The 22,771-nt window shown below is 32.2% G+C and overlaps 1 protein-coding gene across 2 annotated transcripts in view; it reads right to left on the reverse strand.

The window, feature by feature from the left end:
* Positions 1-22,771, reverse strand: part of LOC147907886 (uncharacterized) — a 94,888-nt gene that overhangs the window by 23,713 nt on the left and 48,404 nt on the right. For both annotated transcript variants that reach the window (XM_087411965.1, XM_087411966.1), the window contains exon 4: positions 2,860-3,124. In XM_087411965.1, coding sequence (XP_087268091.1) covers positions 2,860-3,124 — 265 coding nt within the window. The remainder of the gene's footprint in view (positions 1-2,859; positions 3,125-22,771) is intronic.

The following is a 22,771-nucleotide window of genomic DNA, read 5'->3' on the forward strand; positions in this document are numbered from 1 at the left end:
AGTACTTATATAATCCTCTGTATCAGGTATGTAAATACGAAATTTACCAATAGATGGCCATAGCTGTCAATGTAGTTGCCGTCAGACCGCGCCATTGACGCCATTTCCTTGTTCTGACATCTGACAAAGATTTTCAACTCACAACAATACGAATTTCATACAACAGTATAGTTTGCAATAGCGTTGAACATGTCGAATTTTGTGCCTGGAAACTACGATTTGCGGACAGCATTGATTTTCAGTTACCATTTGAAGAAAACTGCTGCAGAATCGCATCGAATGGTTGTCGAAGCTTACGGTGGATATGCTCTTGGTAGATCACAGTGCTTTGAGTGGTTTAAAAAATTCAAAAGTGGCGATTTTGACGTGAGAAACGAAGAACGTGGAAAACCACCGAAAAAGTTTGAAGACAGCGAATTGCAAGCATTGTTGGATGAGGATGACGCTCAAACTCAACAACAACTCGCGGATCAATTGAATGTGACACGAGAAACCGTCTCTATTCGTTTGAAATCCATGGGAAAGATCCAGAAGATGGGAAAATGGGTTTCACATGAACTGAATGAAAGATAGCAGGAAAACCGAAAAACCACTTGCGAAATGCTGCTCGCCAGGTACAAAAGAAAGTTATTTCTCCATCGAATTGTGACTGACGATGAAAAGTGGATATATTTTGAGAATCCTAAGCGTAAAAGATTATGGGTAACTCCAGGCGAACCATCGATATCGATTGCAAGGCCAAATCGCGGACGGAAGACAATGCTTTGTGTTTGGTGGGATCAGAAAGGTGTGATCTATTATGACCTGCTAAAACCTGGCGAAACCGTTAATACTGAACCGATAACAAATGATCAATTTGAATCAAGCTTTGCGTGAAAAACGACCGGAATATCAAAACAGGCAACACAAAGTGGTTTTGCTTCATGATAATGCACTATCACACGCAGCAAAACTGGTCAAGGAAACGATTGAGGCGTTTGGTTGGGAAATACTTTCGCATGCGGCTTACTCACCAGACTTGGCTCCGTCCGATTACTACGAGGGGTATCCAGAAAATAAGTTCCGTTTTTTTTTACAAATAAAGTTTTTATTGAAAAAATCTAAAATTTACATGGATAATACTTGACAACTTCTAGTCTCTCTCTTCTCTTTTTCTACATAATTCCCGTCAATCTCAATACATTTTGTATATCTGGAAACAAGCTTCGAAATCCCTTCTGCATAGAAACTTCCCGCCAGTTCTTTAGTCCAGTTAGTTACAGCTGTCTGAACTTCCTCGTCGCTTTGGAAGCGTTTTCCGGCCAAGGACTCCTTCAGTTTCGTAAAAAGATGGTAGTCCGATGGTGCTAGATGATGCTAGAGGAGTCAGTTCTCTGGGAACCCAACGGGCGCAAACCTTGCGAAATTCGAGTTTTTCTGAAACGATCTCATGGATAAGACTTCGGGATATCTCTGGAAAAAGGTTGTGGAGTTCATCTAAAGTTAAACGACGATCATTGCGAATCGCATTTTCAATTTTTGTCGTCAACTCATCCGTGATAAGGGAGGGTCTGCCTCTCCCACTTTCGTCTTCAAGCGAATGTCTTCCTGCCTTAAATTCTCGGACCCATCTCCGCACCATAGATTCACTCATCACACTCTCTCCATATACAGAAACAAGCTGTTTGTGAATATCAACTGATTTAAAATCTTGAGCAAAAAGAAACTGAATGATGCCGCGCAAAACAACTCGAGAAGGAATCGGAATGGAGGTGGCGGGACGCGAAGTGGAGGACTCCATTTTGATAACCTCTCCTGACCGTGTTTCACGAGCTACTGACGCCGAACACCGCTCATTCTATTCGGTAGCTTCCCCTCTTCAATGCTGTGTTGCCAGCTCGCTCATACATCGACCTTACTAAACGTATAATACAAACGGAACTTATTTTCTGGATACCCCTCGTACTTATTTACATCGATGGGACGCACATACGCACTTGCTCAGCAGCGCTTCACTTCTTACGAAGATGTACGAAAATTGCTAGATGACTGGTTTGGCTCAAAAGAGCAACAATTTTTTTGGCGTGACATCCACAAATTGTCAGACAGGTGGAAAAAATGTATAGCTAGCGATGGGCAATACTTCAAATAAAATATTTTTTATCATTTTTATGCAATAAACGTGTATTTTCTATAAAAAAATTCCGGTTTCATATTTACATACCTGATATCATCCGACTTATAACCTTTGTAGCAAGCTGATGTCAAAATAACGACAAAATGACGTAGCTTGCTCAGAAAAATGTAATTTTTATTATCTACCTTTTTATGACAATAACTTTTTAACAAACAATGAGCATAAAATTTTCTGACGATCACTTAGAAACATAACCTTGACAATGAAAATTTATGATCCTAAGGATTCAAAGTCATCGGCTCTCTTAAATAAGATATTTACGATACTGTTTTTCTAATATCAAAGAGCTATTATTGCAATAATAACAACCCAAGCAGAACAACAAGTCATTATAATATCAAAATGAACGTTATCGTGATTTATTGTTCTGATTGGGAAGTTACATACATTAAGAATAAAAATATAGAAATATTTTGAACAATAATTTACTCTAATAGATACAACTTTTAATTTTATTAACAAAAGAGATTTTGTTTAAATATGAAATTGCCACAAAAGGAAAGTTTGTTCGTACATACACATATGTAATAATATTACATTTTTGCGATATCTACATCATTTTATTTTATGAATAAATTTGTCAAGTATTCTCAAATAAAAACGAGCTCTTTTAATTCATTACCAATAACATAATAATAAAAAATAAATCACAAATTTATATATATTCACATCTAATCCATCACCTGGCGATTCTCAACATTCCACAGACATGTTTGGCATAACCTAATATCATTAGGCCTGTAGCAAGCAATGCAGTTCCTCCTATTTGTATAGCTGCATTTGCGTGTAATAGAAGTAAATAAAAATATTTTTTCTCGTTAACATAGAACACAGGCGCCATGTTTTGAAACAAATGACGTGCTTGAGATTCGTTTATAAAATCAATACCAGGGATGTACGGCACAATTGACAGGAATATCATATAACTTAGGCTCAACATGTGAAAAGCTAAAAATATTTTAAAAACATGAAGATCTAAAAATGTTTATAAAGCAGATATATAAAACATCTTTTTTTGTTGTTTTATACGTTTGATGTGTACTACATTTCAAAGTTATTTATATCTTGACATTTCTACATGCGTAGGGAGACCAAAACTCGTTAGCACAAGAGTCATGTTGGTATGCGTTTCATTTATGTATTTATTACAGAGAAAGAAATTCTATGAAAACATTATTGCAAAGTATCTTTTTTAAGACTTCAGTATTTAGAATTTCAGGCAAAGAATTTTCACTAACAAGGGAACACACCAGTTGTATGCCGCCGATTTAAATGAGCTTTTAGTATGTTGTTCTACAGACAAAAATAAGACACGTATTTTTTTATACGTGCTGAGTCGTTAACATGTTAAGAGGGTGAAATCCTCCCTTGAAGAAAATCATATAATTTAAATTATATAATTATTTGAATGTTTCTTACTCATTGTTATCGTTAATAGTTTCACGAATTTTAAGTTATTATGTATCTTAGACAAAATAATTATAATACTGACTTAATGTATTGTGATAACACAAACTATCCAAGTAGAACAACAACATTTATAAAATGTTTAGAAATGGTTATTTTTGTTTTAAAGCCGTTTAAGATTATTTTAAAAACATTTTTTAGAAACCGGTTAAATAACCATGTTGTATAAACGTTTTAAAATTGTTGCTTTTTAAGATAAAATATAAATAAAAAGAATAAATGAACGGAAGGATCGCATTGGGATTGTATATCACTTTAATGAAATAAAGGCATGAATTTGTCAAGTTATAATGCCTGACTGTATAACAGATTATTGCACAAATTCATTTCCAGTTTTGCCTCATTCGTTTTCAGTCTGTACTAGCTCTTACTTGAGATACTCTGTGGATGATATTTCATTTGTGCGTTTTTGCCATATGACAAATGTATACAAGACAGAGAAATCCTCGGATCTCTTCATCCTGTTATCACTAAACAGGCATAAAAGATTTGTCATACGACAAAAACGCATAAATGAAATAGTGGCCTTTTAGTATACCCTGTATTTGCAGTTGCGCGCTCTGATAACAATTTCTTTTCTTTCAGAGAAACCAATCAACGCTTTTCTAATCGCTCCTTTACTAGTTGTTTACGTGAAAATTTTTAGTCATATTTAAGTAATTTTCCGGTTATATACATGTAACTTCTATATAAAATTACAAGCATTTTTTTTCAGTGAATAAACGGGACTGTCAGAGACTTATTATAAAAATGGGTTACATAGATGTTGTAAAAACGTTAACTAAATTTATATATAAACATTTTAAAATGGTTCTTTTGCAGTAAAAAAAAAATTTATAATAGTTTTTATAATGGTTTCATAAACGTTTAATTTATCGTTATTTCTAATGTTTCCTACATGGTCATTTATAATGTATTAGAAACGTTTACTTGTAATTGTTATTCAATGTTACGGAAAAACGTTTTTTTAACATTTTTTCAACGTTTTTGTTCTACTTGGGTATAGAAATCAATTTAACCCGATCAGTAAAGAAATGTTTCTGAAATAATTTTTAAACGTATTTTTTCCATTGTAGAAGATGTTTAAAAAACATTTAAAAAAGTTTAATTATAATAGAATAGATCCTTTTTTATTAATTAAAAAAACATTCTTTTACATTTAAAAAACATTTTTTAATGCTTAAAAAACGTTTATTTAACGTTTGAAGAAACATTCCTTTAATCTTAAAAAAACGTTTCTTAATGTTAAAATTATTTGGACAAAATTAAAAAAAATAGCAATGTAGAATCTTTTTTGAAACTTATTTTTTTTTATCAACAGTATCTAAATTTTAGACAACTAATTTTATTAATTCTTATTTTTAATTATATTTCAATCTTTTTCACTTTAAATGATTTAGCTGGATCTTAAATGCTTGTATAATTCTGTGTGAATTTATATACACTGACGGTCTAAAGCTCACCCGGAAAGCATAAGATCCGGATTCGACTCCGGCCGAGGTAATATTTTTATATATAGGAATTAATTATTTACAGATTTTAATATGTCTCAGCATTATTAAGATCGTTCGAAGATGCGAAAAAAGCATCAAATTGTTAAATTACTAGTCAATTTAAGTCGTAATATTACTGTGATAGTTTAATGAAGTTAGCGCATCAAAACCGAAAAATTATTTCAATGCACTACATACATAATGCATAGATTCACATAGAATCATACAAGCATTTAAGATCCAACTATATCGTTAGAACATTGATTTCTATAGTAAAAAACAGATGAATATAATCCCATACAGCACAAATTGAAGCAATATTGCTGCAATGTTGCAATATTGCAAATTGCAATGTATGTGAGGGCAAGTCAATAAGTTTTTAGAAAAACATAGTAAAACACATTTTTTTTTATTCGATTCATTTTTATTTCTCAACATAGTCTGCTTAGTCAGCTCGATACACTTGATCCAACAATTCTCTAACTTTTTCAAGCCGTCCGAATAATATGATTTGAAAACCTTTCAAAATTAGCCTCTGTTTCGACAATGTTGCTCTCTGATGAAATCTCTTTCCTCCGAATCATTTCTTCAGGTTTGGAAACAGGAAATCGCAGGGGATTTGTTCTAAATTTGGCGAATATGTTGAATGGGGAAGTAATTCGTAGCAGAATTCGTTGAATTTGGCCATCGGTGCTGGGCACGCGTGAATCCGTGCATTGTCTTGATGGAAGAGCATTTTCTTCTTCGCCAAATGGGGACGTTTTTTATTTAAAATGTTATTGAAACGGTCCAATAAGGCTGTTTAGTAATTGCCATTGATCGTTTGTTTCGACGGAAGGTAATCGATATGAATTATACCTCGTGCATCCCAAAAAATTGTGGCCATCATCTTTCCGGCCGATTTCACGGTCTTCGCCTTCTTCGGAGCTGGTTCACTCGGTGAAGTCCAGTGTTTTGACTGTTCCTTCGTCTCGGGTGTGAAGTAATGGATCCATATTTTGTCCACAGTAATGAATCGACGCAGAAATTCATCTGGATTACGTTGAAACATCTCCAAATGTTGTTGAAATCGTCACGCGGTCGCGCTTATAGTCCACAGTGAGCAAACGCGGCATCCATCTTACCGATAGCTTTTTCATACCCAATTGTTCGTGCAAAATTGAAATCACTGTGTCATGTGATATGCCTGTGGCCTCAACAAGCTCGCGCACTTTCACTCGTCGATCAGTCAAAACAATATCGTGAAAATTTTATTGATGATTTATGACGTAGCAGCCTCAATTGGACATCCCGAACGAAGTGCATCACATGTGAATGTTTAAATTCATTCACCCAATTGTATACAGTCGCAAAGACGCTGGTGCAGATGTGCTATGAACATTATCCAACTCGACTTTGATTTCTTTCAGCATTAAATCTTTCATATGTAGATATTTGATCACTGCACGAAACTCGTTTTTTTCCATTTTGCAAAAAATACAAAGATTGTTCGCTTTAATCGTCTACAGAAATGAAACCACGCGATGAATTCCATTCAAAATTTGACAGTAATCCGCTGAAAGATGCTACTTGTCAAAAAGTAATATGGTATGACACTGCTAGTGCTCTCTGACAAATTTTCTAAGAACTTATTGACTTGCAATGTTACTTCGTAACATTGCAGAAATATTATAGAAATATAAATTAACAATATATGCTTGCAAAATGTTAATAATATACTTGTAATATTCCACAAACATTGCAAAACTGTAATTCTTTAATTATTACAATAATACTAATATAAAAATATAAGTTTTTATAATATTTATATAGTACAATCTTTTTTAACAGTCGTTTTTATGATATAATAATTAATATTACTTATTTTATATTTAAATAAAAAATTTATTGATTTATTATTTGATGACCATTTCATTAGCTAAGTTTTATATTTATTTTAAATATGAAATCAAAAGATTGTATAATATCAAATTTGGATACAATCAATGCATCATTATCAGATAAGCAATTAAGCTGCTGAAAACAATTTATCGAAATATTAATCATGTGATCGATGATGTATTTATGACTGATGTGAACGCAAGAATAAACCAGCGTCCGAACTTTATTGATAAATTTCATACCGTCATTTTTTAATCGATTTCAGTTGACTTGGAATGGTTCCGAATTAAATCACTGCGATTAACTTAATTCATGATTAACTTACTAAGTATGATTGTATTATTAATGTGTATTGTTATATTAATGTGGATAATATTTGTATTTTTTTCGGGGCACACACATGCTTTATCCTTACGAATAAATTTATCCTTCAGAATTCATATTATATTTATTAGAATATTTTATGGTTTTATCATAAAAAATTGCTTTTGGAAAGCACATATCACTAGAAATGCAATTTGTAGAAAAATTAAAGTTAGTGAAATACATATATAGAAATACTTTTCACTTTAGAGTCTTCGTAAAAAATTTATCGAAATACAGGTACATTTATCCAAATATTGCATTATATTGCAATATTGCTAGAATGTTTTGTTGCAATATAACAAAAAGCGGACATCTTAACATTGTTGGAATTTTGCAACAATGATTCAGCAACGTTTTGCCACCACCATACAATATTGCAATGTTTCATTCTGCAATGTTTCTATAATTTTTTTGTGCTATATGGGATATTATTAGCAATCAATTGGTCAATCGAACTTTTTCATAAAGTATTTGTGTAGCATTCGAAATCGAGTTAAAGCCACAGAATAGACTTGTTCATAACGCATAACATAATACATAAAGTTTGATTTTATTTCAATGTCTGCTTTTCGATATTGATTGGACATATCAACTATATATTTCTGACTGGAATATGTAAAATTTTTAAAATATATATACCTGCATATAAAATTTGCAATTAAGTATAGAATATAATAATTATAATATAAAATATATTGATTAGTTCTTTTTTTGTATTTCTTTTATTTATATCATAAATTGTATTTCAAATTATATTCAATAATAATAGAATTATTTTTAATAATAATGCAAATACTTTACGCTGCGATATCACGCGAAAATATCCATTTTCGTACTGAAAATGGATATTTTTCTGATGTTATGATATAGGTACATGTAACGTTACAACATTGTTGCAAAGATATTGCGCAATCTATTTGCAATATTATAACATTATAATGAGATATATCCATAATCATTTTGCAATCTTTCTGTGCTGTATGGGAGTAAATTTAAATATCCTTATCATTTCAAAACAATAGCTTTTTTCACAAAGTTCCTTATTTTTCGGAAACCTTTTCAAAAGAAATGGAATAAATATGAAATATGTATTAAATATGAACAACATATGTAAACATAACCTACATATGTCATCACATAATTGATGCATATATAAAAGACGGTGAGAGTAAAAGTAACAAACTATGTAAAATCAATATAACATCATTATTTTTAATGTATCATTTAGTTATTCACTTGGTTATCCAACGAAGAAAATTAACGGCATTTCTCAATTAAGAAGTAGGTATATGCTTATCTCTTCCGTACAGTGACCACTTCCAATATGTGCGAATTAGAATATTGTTCATGGATTGCTGATGATGGTTTAAAATAAACCGAAAGGTTCAAGAAATTTGTCATCAACAAATACAGTAAAGTACAATTATAGTAAATATATTTTATTGCGCTTCAAGTACCGCGCTGTGCATGCTCCCATTAACCGCTAATTAATATTTATTATAATAAATAAAACTTTTAAACATTTGATAGTTTTAAAACATTAATAAAAAATATGGATATAGATAAAACTATTCGCTTTGCCCTGGTACCTAGGCAAAGTGGATAGAGAGACAGGGCAAAGTGAACATCAATAGGAACAGTGCTTTTAAGCAACATTAACAAATTAATGAATTAATTAAAAGATTATAATACGTATATGTTTTAAGTTCGCTATATGTTTTCTGATTGTTTTCTTCACAGAATTTCCAGATTTGCATCTTCTAATGACAAGCTGTATAAATTTCTTATTCCACTGATTAATTTTTCTTTTAATAAAGGATGAAAAATGTAACAGGGAGAAGTAATAGAGCAAACAATAGACAAATGACTGGTAAAATAGGCGACCGGCAAACAAGATTCACTTTGCCAAGTCTCTCTACTTTGCCCGGTCTACTTTGCTTTTTGAAAAGCAATCAAAATGAAATCAAAGCAAAACCAATAGCAATTATTTTATGAAAGTCATGGTGAATTAAAACACATGCTTTTAAAGAACACAATATAATAATTATAAGTAATCTTACGAAAGTGTAATTCCATAGAGAAAAAAACTTGAAATAGTAAAAGTATATTGTTGATTTCGGATTTTATATTCTCTGTGTCGACATGCAGTGCGTTCTCCTGATAACTCAATTGCTTGCGACACATAAGCAATAGACGGATGAGGTTATGTTGTATTTATTTCAGTTCTTGCTAACATATAATTTACGAATAATGGCGAATGTTCGCTTTGCCAGGGATGTTCAGATTTGCCAGGTTTCCTCTACATTAACTTATGTATAATAAGAAACCTAATTCTCAGCAAACCAACATGTAACTTATAGAGCACATACAAAGAACAATGTTATATTGATAATAATAAAATAGAAGAGCTACAAGCCAAACAATAACTTTTAATATTCAACAAATAAACACATGTTTCGACAACGATCATGTCATTATCAGTGTATTTTATTTAATTAAAATAAAATTAATTTTGAAGAAGTGACATTTTAATGGCTAAATAAAATTATTACAAAAGAAGTAAGAAACATTAACATGATTTGCTTTCTCTTAGACGATTCATCTTATAAATATTTGTCACCAATCGTGGTACGTAATTGAATATCATGCACTATTGTAGTCATTTAGTGAAGTTGCAGATATTTATTAAATACTGAGAGATCTGTCAATAGGACACAATATAACTTAATAGAATCACAGAAAGAATAATTTGTATATAGTCATAAAATAGTCACAATTAAATTATACGTAATAATTACTGATATAAATACGAAAGATAATGTTATATTATATGGTTATGTAGACAAGATGTAGAGCACATTAGAAGAACAATGTTATATTTTTCTGTTACATATATAACATAACATTTATTTAAAAATATAATAAAACCTAAATCAAAATACTAATAATATACCTAAATCAAAATACATATCACACATATAACAACTGTAATCTTCCAGCGATATAAAAAAAATGCTATATAACTAATATGTATACAAGATATTAATAACAGATATGTATGAAAACATTGATTCTTGTCGTTACATATGATGAAAAAGTATCAGAAAACTTATTGATGCAGAGCACACAATGCATATATACATTTTAAATTCCTGCTACGGCTTGCTTGTGTTTTAGTAAATTGCTCGAATTGTATCACACAGAACGCATAATTAATTTCTAATAATTATTAATATGAGTAATTTAATACGCAACAGGATAACACAATTGCATCATGTAGACTTATATATAAAATAAATATGCATAGGTCTAATTATAATGACAGCTATAGTGTTCCAAATACTAATAAGTCCAAAATACTGGCAATAAGTCAATTTTAATTAATACAATATATACAGGGTGCATCACCAAAATTTGGACAAATTTCAATTTAAATTTTCCACTATATTGTGTCTCCGCATAGAAGTTGTTGTTTGGCTTTCCAAGAAAGCCTAATGCTTCTAATAAATAGTCATATTCTCAAAACGGTCACGATGTTGAAACCAAATGCGGAGTATAACTGAAGAGCTGCGATCATCGAAGGTCTTCGCGCTGGGCATTCAACAACGGAAATAATTCGGTTCTTTGGATACCCGAAATCAATCGTTTGTGACAAAATATACGGCTTTAGAACAGTCCAACAAAGATTCCAATATGCCAGCGAGAAAGAGTCACTCGAAAGAACGCACCGCGAGGACCCTTGTAGGAAAGGACTCAAACGCTGACCATTTCGGATGACTCAGGACAATCGTTGCGAAAATTAGCATCGATTGTTGTAAGCGAGCCAACAATATGCCGAAAAGGACCTTCATACAAATCATACACATTAAAGATAAATGCTCTCTGCCAGGACAAGCCGAGTTGCTCGTCTCGGCTCCCATTCTGGTCTCTCAACAGCCCAGATTTAAATCCCTTGGATTACTATGTATGGAACGTAGTTGAAAGGGTCACAAACAAGTCTTGGCATCCCAATGTGACGTCATTAAGGACCGCTATCGAGGCAGCATTCGTGAACAGCGCTACATTACAGCGTGCGTACAAACGCTATTAGATCGAGAATAGAGGTCATCATTCAAGCTAATGGGGGATATATCGAATAATGTGCTTTACAGGGATCCCCCAAGTGCTATGTAAAAAGATTTTTTATTTTCATATCATGAATTTTTGTTTCAATATTTAATTTTTCATTAAAAACATTTTGTTTAAAGGAATTATTCGATTTGTCTGGATTTTGGTGACGCACCCTATATATATATATATATATATATATATATATATATACTTTTTTTATATTTATGTATGTATTAGATTTTATATGTATGATAATTAAAATATTACTTATTAAATTTTACACGTGTAATAAAATACATATAAATATATATTTTAAAAAGCACATATATATTTAATTAAAATTGGATTGGCAATATTTTGTACTTGTCATTAATCATATTTGGGCTATTAACCATATCTGATCTGAACGTAAATATGTTACTTGTAATGTATTTGAAATATATATATTCCTTAAAATGTATATATTTCCTTTAATTTTAAAATGTATGCGTTACATCATTATATTAGTTGTGTTACATATCATAAACAGAACATTTGAAATATTCTGATACATATCTTAAATAGATCAGAGAAGTATTTTTGTTGCTGATATTTAGTAGTACACGTAACACACAATATGTTACTGGCTATATAACTGTTACTTTGTGATACTTAATATTACATATTTAAGGTATATGTGTTACATTATTGTGTTTGGGTTGTTGTACTGGGTTATTACGATCACGTTATTACAATGCAATATTTTTTTCGGCTTTTTAAAATTATATTATGTTAAATTCGTTTTTTCTTTAATACAGATATATGGCTACTAAATATACGAATAAAGTGGAACGCGGGCAAAGAGGTTGAGGAATACCACACGCGCATTGCGGTCAACTTTAGCTTTCTCTCTCGCACACATGTTGGCTTCACGTTCAACGCTCAACTACGCTTCCAATAGTATATGTTCTAAGGGTCTACTCTCTCTCTGCTTAGAGACATTCGACTTTCCACACGAAGAAAGTTTTATGCCTATGTCTATCCAATCAGAAAGAAGACATTGATATAATTATTTGACGTCGAAGTAATGATTTAATTGATTTCTGATTAGTTGATTTTAACGTCAGACTGTCCGTACAACACAGAAACATTGCAGCAACATTGCAAAAATATTTCATTGCAAGATTGCAACGTTGCAAAAACATTGCGAAATATTGCTGCAATATTTCAGCAACATTATAGCAACGTTAAAATATCTGTTTAAAAATTTTGATACGTAATGTTGCAACAATATTGTATATAAGCAATATTTGGTTTTACGCATAGTGGAAGAACACTTGCAGCAATATTGCACAGAAACATTGTAATAATGCAGTAATCTTGCAGTAACATTACTGTAATATTATAACGTTATTGCATTTGTTATAAGATTTTGTATTGTAAAATTTAAATATAAAAAGATTGAAAATGAGAGTTAAATGTACAATAGATACAAATAAAATATGACTTCATAATTAATTATGTCTTCATATTTTATAGGCATGTTCCAATATACACTGCCAGTACTAAAAATCTACAGTATATGTAATGTGAACTATAGATTTTCAGTACTAGCAGTGCATATCGGAACTATATGTCGACTTATGTCTCATATCTTAAAATTCTATTGTGCATTATATTTAATCCTTACTTCTATATCTATAAATTATAGTCACAATTTTTATAAATTATAGACATTGACTACGTTTACATCTTATGTTCGTTTCTAATGCGAATTAACTTTAATCTCGATTCAAGTTACTCTTTTTCTGATTTTTAGAACTAGGAAAAGACGAAGATAAGTTGAACCGAAGTTAAAATTAATTTATTAGGTGTACAACTTTGCTTCTGCTGTTTTTTTCCGAAATTCGAAGCTTTATTGTAAAAAACTGGTTATACATTTATGATTCAAAATATTATCCATCACTGGCCACTACTTTCTCCCATCTTTCGGGCAGCGTACGAATCCCGCGTCGAAAAAACTGGTCATCTTTTGAGGCGATCCACGAATCGATCCAATTTTTTACTTCTTCATAAGACCGGAAGTGCTGGTCAGCCAGGCCGTGTGCTATTGATCGAAACAAGTGATAGTCAGAGGGAACAACGTCTGGAGAATACGGCGGGTGGAGTAGGACTTCCCATTTCAACGTTTCCAAGTATGTCTTGACCACTTTCGCAACATGGGATCGAGCATTGTCATGCTGCAAAATCACTTTATCGTGTCTCTCGTTGTATTGCGGTCGTTTGTCTTTCAATGCTCGGCTCAAACGCATCAATTGCGTTCGATACTGATCGCCTGTGATTGTTTCAGTCGGTTTTAACAGCTCATAATACACTACGCCGAGCTGGTCCTACCAAATACAGAGCATGACTTTGGAGCCGTGAATATTCGGTTTGGCCATCGACATGAAAGCATGGCCGAGAACTCCCCATGATTTTCTGCGCTTGGGGTTATCGTAATGAACCCATTTTTCGTCCCCAGTCACAATGTGATGCAGAAATCCCCTCCGTCTTTGCCTTTCAAGCAGCTGTTCACAAGCAAACAAACGCCGTTCACCATCTCTCGGCTTCAACTCATACAGCACCTAATTTCCTTGCTTCTGAACCATTCCCATGACATTGAGGCGTTTTGAAATGGCTTGTTGAGTCATTCCCAATGATTGTACCAATTCTTCTTGATACGAGTCTTGATCAAGTAATGCCTCCAATTCTGCATCTTCGAAAACCTTCTCTCTTCCATCGCTATGCCGGTCTTTGACGTCAAAATCACTGTTCTTGAAGCATTGAAACCACTCACGACACGTTCTTTCAATAATAGCGGCCTCACCATAAGTATTTGAGAGCATTCGATGAGTCTCAGCCGCAGATTTCTTCATATTGAAGCAGAAAAATTCTCGCAAATGACAAGAATTTGGCTCGTAAACTGAATCGAGTGAATTTTCAATCGAGTATAACTTTATGATGCAGACACAAATCGACTAATGTTTCTATGGGCATATGTTGACAGATGCCCAAGTTTATTGTATGATGTCTATGATCTATTTATTTCGATCACCACTTACCGCTAAAGCTATTTATAGGAAAACGGCGGAAGCAAAGTTGTACACCTAATATACTACTAGAAATGGATATTAATCGAGTTTAATAACATTCGTAATCGTTAAACTAATCAATCATTCTATTTTTCAAAGGAATATGGATATGATTGGTCAGTTTCATAACTACAGATGTTATAAAACCCGATTAAGTGTGTCGTGTAAACGTGATCATTAATTTATATTCCATTATGTCCAGGTCCTTACTTTATTGGGTTATATATAAATCAATATATACAAGTCTTAACATTCAAAGCGAGCTTTTTAACAGAGGCACAAATCGACACAAAAGTCATTCTGTCTTTGTTTCTTACTAATTATTGAACAAGGATAGAATGACGCTGTGTCAATTTGTGTCACTTGCTGAAAATATTTTAAAAATATCACTGCAATATTGCTAAAATAATATTGCAAAAAGAAGTCTTCGCAATATCTCTGCAACATTGAATAGCAATATTCAACGTTGAAATGTTGCAGTAATATTGTTACAAGTTTCTGTGCTGTACGTATTGAATCGACTTTCTTTTATTAATTAAATAATAATTAGCAAATATGTATACATGCAGTTAAATGCATATATATTGAGAGTACAAATTAGTTCGATCCGTTTTTTTGTATTCAAAAATGCATTTATTTCAAAACAAAATGAATGAACAGATTAATTAAAGTATTGTCCATCGCTGGCTACTACTTTTTCCCATCTCTCAGGCAATTTTCGAATTTCCATCTCGAAAAAATGATTCGTCTTTGGAGGCGATCCAATTTTGGAAAAGTAAACCGGTGACTTGCCAAATTGTGCTGCATTGTGCCTTCGGAACAACCAATAATCAGAAGGAGCAATGTCCGGAGAATACGGCGGGTGCGGTAAAACATTCCATTTGAGCGTTTCCATATTTTTTTACGACTTTTGCGACATAAGGCCGAGCATTGTCATGAAGAAAAATAACTTTATATCTTTGCTCGTATTCCGGCCGTTTTTTCTCGCAATGCACGGCTCAAACGAATCAATTGTAGCCGATACCGATCGCCCGATAATGGAATCGCCAGATTTCAGCAGCTCATAGTAAACAACACTCTTTTGATCCCACCAGATACAGAGCATGATCTTCGAACCATGAATGTTCGGCTTTGGTGTTGATGTTGAGGTCGATGGCAACGATTGACCGGGCTTAGCGTAGTATTTTTTCTTCTTGGGGTTGTCGTAGAATATTTACTTCTCATCTCCAGTCACAATCCAATGCAAAACTTTTTCTTTGTTGTCTTTGAATCAGCTGTTCGCAAGTGAAAAATCGCCTTTCAATATCTCTCGGTTTCAGTTCATAAGGCACCCAATTTCCTTGTTTTTGAATTATTCCCATGGCTTTCAATCGTGCAGAAACAGCTTGTTGAGATACTCCCAATGATTCTGCATGCTCCTCTTGCGTTTGACTCTGATCTTCTTCGAGTAATGTCTCTAATTCTTTGTCTTCGAATTTTTTTGGCTGTCCAGAGCGAGGCTTGTCTTCAATGCTGAAATCTCCATCTTTGAAACGTCGAAACCATTCCCTATATGATTTATCAGTTGGAGCAGTGTCACCATAAACTTCGACAAGCATTCGATGGGCTTCAGCTGCACTTTTCTTCCAATTAAAGCAGAAAATTAGAACCTCCTGCAAATGCTTCTTGGTTAACACAAAATTCGACATTTCAAACACAGTAAAAATCAAGGTTTTTGTATGAAACTCAAAGCGATATAAACTGAATATTATTAGCGGATGTCTAACCTCTCTGAAAACGCCAAAATCAGTTGTCACTATTAACCATTCACAACAGCCGGAGCCATCTTTTGGAAAACGGACCGAACTAATTTGTACTCCCAATACTTATTATGTATTTACACTATTTCAAACAGATATAAAAGGTATATTATGTCGTTATTCAAAATAAATCAGTTTTTTTCGATACATTTGATAATCAACTTGTTTGACGTGGAATGAACATTATATCAACATCACTTTTCTAACTGGAATCGCAAGCATCGGGTGTATGTCAATTGCTCATATATAAGCTAATAATTGGCGCTCTCTCTCTCTAATTTAAAATAATATCTCATTAATAAAGTAGTTAAGAATTACTAGGAATTGATCGATGTGAGTGAAGTGTGACAATTAAACTGTGTGCAAATGCGCCGCTTCTGCATTCATGTTGGCGTTATAGTATATATTATGGTTATAATACCTAATGATCATTCAATCGACCAATTAGGACAAAGAAATCTATAAACGTACGTTTTAGATTAAAATTACATTAATTCATTTTTTATCGTATGACAAATTTTTCAAGCCTGTCAATATTGGCAGAAGAAGATTCGAGAACTTCTATCCCGTAGACAACAGACTTGAAAAGTTTGTTGTCGTACAACAAAAAACAGATGAATGTAATATTATTAGCCTTAAAGCAACTAACTGTCAATTGAACATTATCATAAAATATTTGTGCAGCGTTGAGATTGTTCAATTAAGGCCACAGAATAGACTTTTGCATAACGCATAACATAACGTATAGAAAATAAGAAAATGAACCAATCAAAGTTCCTAGTAGATTCATATATTTTCTTAGTAGATTCATATATGAAAGTAAGGATGATTTGGCAGAGAAATAATATCGAAATGTCTGTTGAGAACTTGTTGATATTTGATACTATTTCGATGTCAAATCAACCTAAAGTCTGACTTTCAATGTCAGCTTTTCGACATTGATTAGACGTCGTATCAACTATATATTTTTAACTGAGTAGAGGTGCACAACTTTTTATTTGAATCAATGTCAATTCAACATTGAAATCATCAAATCGACGTCGATTCGATATCGATTTCATTGTCATTTCTTATTGGATGAAAGTCACTTAGAATCATGACCTTGAAAACATATATGAAGGTCAAGGTGAAGAAATGATCCCTAATGTAAGAGTTTATAAAACAGTTATCGCTACGATCATGTAACAAAATATTAATGAATACTTAATTAAATATAACAAGTCAAAACTAAAATTTATTTCTTGCTAGTTTTAAGGAGATTTCCTACATTGAGGGTTAAAAAGAGGGTTAGATTAGAGGGTTAAAAAGAGTCAATTTTTTTTTCATAAATCGATAGTACAACTCTTCGAGAATATGTCCCTAAAATTTTAGATCAAAATTTTTTTCTTCGGTATAAATAGCGTTTGTATACAGTGTCCCATCTAACTCGAGCACTCTGAAATATTCCCTCTAAGCACAAGCAAAAAAATATGTGTCTATTTAAAATATGTGTTTATTTTTTCATGCTCTCTACAATATATAAAAAGCTCATAAAAATCTGTGGCAGGTTTCCTTGTTAGTAGTATAAGAAAGATTCAAGTAGCTCGTAGAATGGTTGAAATTGCTTAAAATGAATTAATAAATAGTAAAACCCAGGTCATCACAATACATTAAACGAGTTATAGTTAGGTGTACTAAATAATATTTATTAATCACAAATTATAATTTTCCGACAATAAGTTTCGTTGGAAAATTATAATTTGTGATTAATAAATATTATTTAGTACACCTAACTATAGCTCGTTTAATGTATTGACCTGGATTTTATTATTTATTAATTTGTTGTAAATTATACCAGCGAAAAAAAATTGATATTATTTATATTGTAATACTGCTTAAAATGAATTTCATAAGGAAGCTGAAGAATTATTGAATGACTCTGGAATAATAGATTAGCCTTCGAGCAATGTAAGTACTCAAGAACTAAATTGAAAACTTCAAACGCGTTTTTCTCAAAATCTATTTTTTGCATTTACTTCAATTTTGTGTACATAAATGAAAAAAAAGTATTTAACCAATCGACTTTTTATAGGATTTGTTAATTAGCTAAAAGTCAATCATTTTCGATGAACATAAAAAATTAAATAAAAATCAACGTTAACAATTTTTTTGCATAAAATAAAATGCTACGTAGTGAAAATCGTAACTTCTTTCAAAGTCGCACAAAATTTTAATTTATGTAATTAAAAAAAAATGTTGAAAAGGATTACGAGCCAAATACAATGAGTTCAGTATTAAAGATATATATTAATATAAAATTACAAGTAAAACGCATTACAAAGACAAATCACGATCGGATCATTATCAATGTTAAACATGTAATCAATTAGATGTTAACATAATAAAATTATTGATAAAATTATTGGTTAACTATAGAAACACAGTAAACGGAAAATACAATTTGATATAATATAACAATGGCATATCTTGAGGCATATGATTGTTTTTAAAAAATGAAATGTTCAACAAATACATGTTATTAGCCGCAAAAGTTACTATTTCAGTTAAATCTTATAAAATTGTTGAAGAATAAAGTCATAAATAAAATCAGTAGATAAAAACGGTGAAATATTAAATCTATTAATCTTTATTATCCTTTTTGCAATAAATACATACACAAGCAAATGGCAAGGTATCAGCAGGATTGCTGTTGACAAAGTCAACCAGTAGATATATATAGTATAGTATTAAGCGAATAAAACAGATAGAAAAATCTTGAGCGCCACATAATACATAAGACAAGTACATACATCAATGACATATTAACATTTACATTTATATTTGCGATAGAAATTACATGTGCAGTTACAATTACAATTATTATACGTTTGCATTTACCGAGTTAAGATATAATACCTCACATATATTCGTACAGACATTAAGCGATTCGCGAGAGTAAAAAGCGATCAGTGACATAGATCGACTCACAAGAATGTGAGAGATATAATGTAATTAGCAGCAATCGCGCGAAAAAAGCCAGAGAAGAAGAGTTTGTAATGTAAAGAGGGAGTATATTGTAAAACTTAACCAAACTATAGGAAAAGGTTGCATGAAATTTAGCAGAATTATAACAAGGAATGGATAAGTTATTTTGATGGCGAGTGTTAAGAAGAGTGTTAAGAAGAGTGAAACTCTGAATTAAAATGCAGAAAGTTATGTAAAATAGAAGGAAATACCGGTCCTGATACAAAAAGTAAGACAACACAAGTAAAGAACGAAACACTGGCGGATTTTAAGCCATCTAGAACTTAAAAATGAAGGAGTTATATGATCGAATTTACGAACACAATATGAGAACTGAAGACAAGAGTTCTAAATGCGTTGAATGCGATTAAGCAGTTGCAAACTGAAAGCAGGAACGTATATCACATCAAACAATGAGATAACCAGCAATTGGGAGACATGGTTTCTGCGCAGTAGAGAGAATATGGCGAAAGTAGACGACCCTACATTTGACGATCACATGCGATTCGAAAGACCAAGGAGAATTTAAATGAACGCCTAGGATTCTAATGGAGAAGGAGCAAGAAATTGGAATTGCATTAATATTGACATTGAAGGAATAAACACGAGATGAGTAATACACATAAGCAGGGAAGATTCAAATGCAGGAGGGATTCAAATGCAGAGTATTAGAAGAGGCCCATGTAGAAATAGTCTTTTGATCATCGCATACAACCATAGAAGCCTCTGCAGCATTAGAAGGATAGAAGGATTTAATAAGAATTATATCGTCAGCATACATGAGAAACTTGGAATGGAGAGGAATAAAGGATAAATCAGCAATGAAAATACTGAAAAATAAAGGACCAAGAATGGACCTCTGAGGAACTCCAGAAAGAACTAATCGAGAGGATGAAAAGAAGGATTAGGATTATATATGAGGACACGTTCAGAACTATTTGTGAAAAATGATCGAAGCAGCAACAGAGTAGACTTAGATTGACCACACATACAGAGCTTGGTCAAAAGGAGGTCGTAGTTGACAGTCAAAAGCTTTGGTGAAATCGAAAGCAACGATGGATGTAAGACTACTAGAACCAAAATTTTGCAGTACAAGATCCGAAACAAGAAGTAATTCAATTATGATGCTATGAGATTCATGAAAACCGGATTCACATGAAAGAATGATTTCAGCATTGCTAATAAATGCATATAATTGTTGAAAGAAAATACGTTCTAACAGTTTATACAAAAAGAGGGGAAGAGAAATAGGATGAAAAGAGGAAGAAGAGGAGGGATCACGATTTTTGGGAATAGGAATAACAATAGATTGCTTTTAAGAATTGGGAAAGGTGTTATTAAATAAAGAGAAAAAACATTAATAGTATAGAAAAAGCCATTTTTTACTCACTAACGGAAAAGTGTAAAACATAGTGAATCTCATAGATTTCGACCTGCTGAATATGATGGTGATATTAGTTTTCATTGAAAATGCGGGGAACATCGTCACTTTTCGAGTCAAAGTCCTATATTTCACCTTCTCTGTAATACATGATTTTTAATACGAGTAGATTATTTCATGAAACTTAATATGCGAAGGTTCCTAATATTATTAAACGGAAATCTAATAAATAAGATGAATTCGAAATAAAATATCCAAAATATCCAAAATATCCAATGGCGAATGCCATTTGGCTATTTTGTCGCTAACTGCTTTCTATAAACCGCTCTCAGCCGGATCCAAGGACAACGAGCGTGGACATGGCGGTTTTCTGTCTCCTCTTTTTTTATGTTTTATGTATTTTTTTGTTTTTGTGTTTTCTATGTTTTTATGTTTTAGTATTTTTTTATGTGTTCATTTAATCGGTGTCTGAAACGTCAACATAATTGGATTTTTCCATGCATGCATTTTCGATTACGCACGACGCATCCCCCATTTCTTTTCTGTTAGAAAGAGAACGAAAAATGCAATTGTGTTCCCTTCTTCTCGCACGTGCCAACCATATCTTGCGCCGCATGCTCGATCTATAATATCTATACTATATATATTATGCTTTTTTGATATAGGCTCCACCAAATAATCTAATATTCTCAGGTGATCACATACATGTTTGTTAGTCAAAAATCAGAAATTCTGTTTCAAAATCATTCTGTCCGACTTTCGCTATTAACACTATTCTTTGCTATATTCTTTCCATCATTTGCGAAATATTCTACAAGACAAAATGGTACACTGCTCAAATTATCATAAATTACTTAATAAAAAACCAAGAAATTCTTATCACAAAAACAAGACAGACAACTTATATTATTGTAAGTCTTGTTATAATGCACTATACAAACAATTCACATCCACAGAACAAGTAACTCTACAAGAGTAGGATCGAGAATCATGTGAAGAATAGGAACAAAAACAGAAGGAAGCACATGAACAATAAAGTAACAATTCAAGCATTTTTTTACCAATTGCTAGGGATCACTTATCTCATCACAAGTGTATTTTCAATTGTGCTCATAGCATTGTAATGGAAAATCTAAGAATTTTTTCCAGGAAAGAATGTCTCGAAGTATATGTTCAAACCGATGTGTACATTCATTACGGAGCACGTGCCTATGTCATTCGAGAAAATAATCTCTCATTATTCCAACTGATTTTTCCGCGATGCATAATGGAATAAATCTATCATCTAATGAAATCATTGACTTTATGATATCAGTTAAAAAAACAATGATGAACGAAACAAAAAGGCATCTTTTTTATTAATGGAAGATAAAATACTCGAGTTTGAGACTGGATTAAATATAGAACATTTTAAACATGTTTTATCATTCTTGAGAGATTTGCCTGTGCACGAAAATGACCTGCTCTCGGCATATATTTATCAAGATTAAGACGGGAATACTATTGACGAACTTAGTAATCGTTGGAACATTTCTCGTGTAACTGCAATCAAGTATTACTCGCTGTGTAGAAATATTCTTAAAGCAGATTTTTTTCAATACATGTTGATTTAAATGTATGCCATGAAGAATTACTTGATCATCAAAATAAGGTAATTACACGTCTTCACATATCAACAGAAGATGAGGCAATTTTGGTTTTTGATGGCACTTATATTTTCATTTAAAAAAGTCCTAATTTTCCATTCCTAAAATTAATGTATTCCGGCCACAAGAAACAGAATTTAATAAAACGGTATTGTATTGTATACCCCGATGAATATATATATATATATATATATATATATATATATATATATGGAGACATATGGAGATCATATCCTGAAAATAAGAGCGATGTCACTATCATTAATGAAATGTTGGGACAAGATGTATAGAGTTCTCTTGCAATCGGAGAAGTATTCTTACTTGATAAAGATTATAGGG

The sequence above is a fragment of the Acromyrmex echinatior genome, chromosome 12, assembly GCF_024713525.1.
Source record: "Acromyrmex echinatior isolate Ae372 chromosome 12, ASM2471352v2, whole genome shotgun sequence".
Lineage (NCBI taxonomy): Eukaryota > Metazoa > Arthropoda > Insecta > Hymenoptera > Formicidae > Acromyrmex > Acromyrmex echinatior.